This window comes from Sprattus sprattus, assembly GCF_963457725.1.
Source record: "Sprattus sprattus genome assembly, chromosome: 14".
Taxonomy (NCBI): Eukaryota; Metazoa; Chordata; class Actinopteri; order Clupeiformes; family Clupeidae; genus Sprattus; species Sprattus sprattus.
Window position 1 is genome coordinate 8,034,020 of NC_137912.1, and position 5,016 is coordinate 8,039,035.

Consider the following 5,016-nt stretch of genomic DNA (forward strand, 5'->3'; position numbering starts at 1 on the left):
GCTGAGCACTTCATGACAAAATAAAGTGGAGATTGCATGAGATTGTGTAAAGTTACGGGAATAGAAATCGGCTAAGGAAAACGAAGAAGACACTTTATAACTAGCTCATGGGGCATTGTTGTAGCCATCAGGACAGGATGTCAACATTGGTGTGGCCCCGCTTGTGAGACGCTCGCGGTGTCACGTTTTATTTGGTCCCACGCTTGCTGCCTGACCTCGCCTTTTCCGAAGCCCAGCTTCTTCTTTGTGAATTAAAATCATGCGCCGTCATTCATCTGCTCTCAGATCGTAGAAGTTCCCACACAGGGATGGCTGTTGCTATGGCTATATTCCAGCAGAATCCAATGATGGCATAGAGGTGGGGATTAAGGGAGGATGGCAGGGAGATGTTTAGTCACATGACCCCATTCAAGGACTGTAAGAGGGAGCCAGGATAGATACGAATGAGGAGAATGAGGGGATTCATTCAAGGAGAAAAAGAGAAAAAAAAAGAATGAGAGCGAAAGACACGCAGAGAGAAAAAAGGAGAGCGAGAGAGAGAGTGTGCGTGCATGTGTGTGAGAGAGAGCGTTAGAGAGAGAGAGACAGCCTGCGTGCACGACAGAGAGAGAGATCAATGTCTCATTTTGTAGGGCATTATTCGAAATATATTGAAGTCTGAACTATCTGAACTATATGAATATGAAATATATCAATACCTAGTTGCATAATCCACGGCACAGAATCCCATTGGACAAGGCCACAGCTGTCTGTCTCGATTCTTGGAAATGGCAATCATGTCAATTAGAGTCCTTTGACTGCCATGTTTGTGGCTCCTTAGGTCTGCCAGCAGACCCACTCTGAATGAGTGCGGATGGAATGAAAGCAGAAAGCGAATGAATAACTGATAAAAAAAGGGAGATAGGGAGGTCAGCAAGGACTTTTTCCTCCTTAAACCTGACTTGCTAATGGTGATATGACACACAAAAACATTTGGTGACGCAACATCGCTCCAGGCTAAATAATACTCCATCATGTGTGCAATGTGTGTGTGTGTGTGTGTGTGTGTGTGTGTGTGTGTGTGTGTGTGACTTCAGCACACATGACAGCCTTATTCATGGTATGTAAACTGGAACTAATATGGGGATTTATTAGATAAGGCATTTAAAGAGTAGTGTGCATAAAGAACACAGTTCATTCCTTTAAATAGTCTATAAATCTACTTGTAATTACATGTCAAATAGTCCAGAAATAGATTATTTAAGTATCAATGGTTGTTGTAAGATTCTCTATTATTATTGTTGTTGTTATATGGTTGTGTTTGCTGTGGTTATTGGTTGTTAAATATGTGACTTAGTATATAAAATCAAAACAAATAGCACTGAGATAAAATACATGCTGAGCCTCTTCAGAGGGAGGTGACACTCCTCCTCCTTTTGCTCCCCCCCTCTCCCTCGCTCTCTCTCTCACACACAGTTCTCTGTGAGTTTAGAATGACAGATTGCCTGACACAGAAAGACATCCAAAGGATTCCCTGACAGTGGCAGTTGAACAGCTCTGTTGATGTCAGGAATAATCATTACTTTCTCATCCGGGTCTTCTCGCTCCTCTTATGGTAGTATTTACTTTGCCCAGACCACGGAGCTGGAACTGGCTTAGGCGCCGAGTATGTATTATTGTAAGAGGTGAGGAGGAAGACACTACTTCGGATTACACGCAGTCTCATCTGGAACGCAGTAGTTTTAAGTGGAAAGAACTGTTCGCGTGTGAAAGACAATAATTTTCCTCAAAGTCCATAAGTCTTTTACAAATGAATATTTAATGGCTTCGGAATGGAGATAGCCTTGGTGAGTTTTGAAAACGGTGGCGCAAAAGGGAGCGGTGGAAATGCCGGCGAAGCCTGCCAAAACGCGCTGGATCATCCCCAACCAGGCTTTGTCCAGACAGGATTCACCGACAGCTACAAGGAGTCAAACACGTTGGTCAGTCCACCTCAAACCTCGTGGAAAATTAACGACATGAACAACACTTTTAGCTCCAGCGAGAATACCATGGATGCGCTGTTGCGCGCCGACCATAGTCCGCATCTGTTTGATGAGGACATGCTGGACATGGACACGGACAACGATAGCAATGAGAGGGTGTTTATAAACATCGCCGGACTAAGGTACGAAACACAGATGGGCACCTTAAATCAGTTTCCCGATAGTTTACTTGGGGATCCTTGTAAGAGAATTAAACACTTCGATCCACTTCGGAACGAGTACTTCTTTGACCGCAACAGGCCGAGTTTCGATGGGATTCTCTATTTTTATCAGTCGGGGGGAAAGATTCGGCGACCGGTTAATGTGTCAATCGACGTCTTTGCCGATGAGATTCGCTTTTATCAGCTGGGGGAAGATGCAATGGAGCGCTTCCGTGAGGACGAGGGCTTCATTAAAGAGGAGGAGAAACCCTTGCCAGTAAATGAATTTCAGAAACAGGTATGGCTCATATTTGAGTATCCCGAGAGTTCCATGCCCGCAAGAGGGATTGCAATAGTGTCTGTGATTGTTATCACCATATCGATCATAACGTTTTGCTTGGAGACGCTGCCAGAGTTCCGAGATGAGAGAGAACTGCCCGTCACTGTCAGAGGGGACAACAGCACTCAAGCAGGACCGTCTCTCACCTTCAGCGACCCCTTTTTCATTATAGAAACCACCTGTGTGATATGGTTCACTTTTGAGCTCTTTGTGCGCTTTTTCGCCTGTCCAAGCAAGTCGGTGTTTTCTAAGACCACCATGAACATTATTGACATTATGTCCATTATTCCTTACTTCATCACAGTAGGCACCGAGTTGGCAGAACAACAGAGCGGCCAAGAACACCAGAACGGCCAACAACAAATGTCTCTGGCCATTTTGAGAGTCATACGGCTGGTTCGAGTGTTTCGAATATTTAAACTCTCTCGCCACTCCAAGGGCCTCCAGATTTTGGGCCAGACTTTAAAGGCCAGCATGCGCGAGCTCGGCCTCTTAATCTTCTTTCTCTTCATAGGAGTCATCCTGTTTTCGAGCGCCGTGTTCTTCGCAGAGGCTGACGAGCCTGAGTCGCACTTCTCCAGCATCCCCGATGCCTTCTGGTGGGCGGTTGTCACTATGACCACAGTAGGCTACGGGGACATGAGACCGATAACGGTTGGGGGTAAAATTGTGGGCTCACTCTGTGCCATCGCTGGCGTGTTGACCATCGCTTTGCCGGTGCCGGTCATTGTGTCCAACTTCAACTACTTTTACCACAGAGAGACCGACCAGGATCAGGCATCACTCAAAGATGACAAACCCGCCGACGGGTCCAACGAAGCTCCAAACGATGAAATGAAGCGCAGCCGGAGCAGGTCATCTCTCAAGTCGACAGAAGACGTGGAAAACAACGACGGGGCGAACACGCCTGTGGAGAAAACTAACATCAAAGCTAACCGCAGCATGGAGTTTAAGAAATCCCTTTACGCATTTTGTTTGAACACGACGGAAACAGACTTGTAGACCCTTTGCGTTGTCCTTGATGTTCACCGTAGATGGTGACATTGTCATACTGTGATTCACTTAGTCTTTGAAACAACCCCTTCTTAGTGTGTTCAAAGGCTTTTGCACAATGGCAACACGATATTGCATTCAGGAAAGTTTTTCTACCATGATACTTAAAGCACAGAACATAATTTTTCTAATTTGATGAGCAAATTCATTAAAATCCCATTTCAGCCGCCAATGGAATCAAATGGACGTAATTATATTGCACAGTACACATCATAGGCCTAAATGCTACATGTCATCACAGAAAAAAAGCGAGATGGTCAAATTGCAGGATAGGCTGCATGGATTAATAAAGTGTAGATGAAAAAAATGGATAGTTTGCTGGATTGGCTTGATAGTTGCATTTGACAGATTTGTTTTGTTGGCCTTAAATGAACTGCAACTACCAACAAATCATGTCGACCTTGAAATAAGTGAATTACATAGTCCTATATGTTTTTGTTAAAACAGGCAACTTTAATGGGCATTTGAATTTTCTTAATGTACCATTTATGTAAATCGATGTTTACTGGAAATCCCGCTGCAGACGCATTTCAGAACATGTACATATTTTCAAAGTCAAATATCAAAGTTTTAACTACAATCTGAAATGTGATGACACTCTATATAGGGTACATCAAAACTATACGTGTTAGGTTCGTGAATAGCCCGAACGTCAACCCTTACATTGATTCTTCATTTAAAAAAAAAACTGATTTATATTCTTACTATTAGTCTATATAAACGTGTTGCGTTTTTAAGGGGACTTTTTTTTTCGAAGACGGACTTAAAGAAAAAAAGAAAAAAAACATTGACAAGAAATAAGAAAATGACTCAATGACAGCCTTGTTTTCATGAGAGCATTCTGGAGTGAAACCTGTGTGATGAGAATGCCATGATGGTCAACAGAGAGATACGCGCGGAAGATAATGTACACAGGAGGATCTTCCAAAAGGAGGAAGGCACAGAGATATATCATCCAAAGTAAAAGAACCCATCACAGCAAGACCCCTCACGCAGATAAAAGGTTAGTAAACAACGAGTTTTAATTTCATGAGCTTGCCTTAAAGATCAATCATATTTGTTCTATTGGTGATTTTTTGAAATTGTAGCCTACTGTCACGTTTGATGAAACCGGTAATGAAGTAAATATCCTCCTCCACTACATTTGGTGTGGGGGTGGCTCAATTTGCATATTTCATAAAGACTTTTTTATTTTTTATTTTTGTTAGGTGTTGAAACCAAAACACTTCTACAATACTTCTTTTAGATTCAAAGGCAGACATGTAACTGTCCATGTAACTCGGCAGAAAGTAACTGGATTTGTCCCCTTCGTTCGCTATACAATTTTGATCTGGGGAGCTGTCCTTTCAGAACCACGTCGCTGGCCCTAATAAATGGTTGCTAACTCGGGTTAAAAAGCTGACTTTGCAAAGGCATTAGGGACGTGCCCTGTTTCCAGTGGCCTTGCAACGCACAACAC

General features: G+C 43.2%; 1 protein-coding gene across 1 annotated transcript; it reads left to right on the plus strand.

The window, feature by feature from the left end:
• Positions 1-1,811: 1,811 nt before the first annotated feature.
• On the plus strand, positions 1,812-3,506 carry LOC308375158 (potassium voltage-gated channel subfamily A member 1; the record flags this gene model as incomplete). The annotated part of the gene is made up of 1 exon (XM_080851226.1): positions 1,812-3,506. One exon carries the CDS (start codon positions 1,812-1,814, stop codon positions 3,504-3,506), a length of 1,695 nt encoding a protein of 564 aa, XP_080707352.1.
• Positions 3,507-5,016: the final 1,510 nt, after the last annotated feature.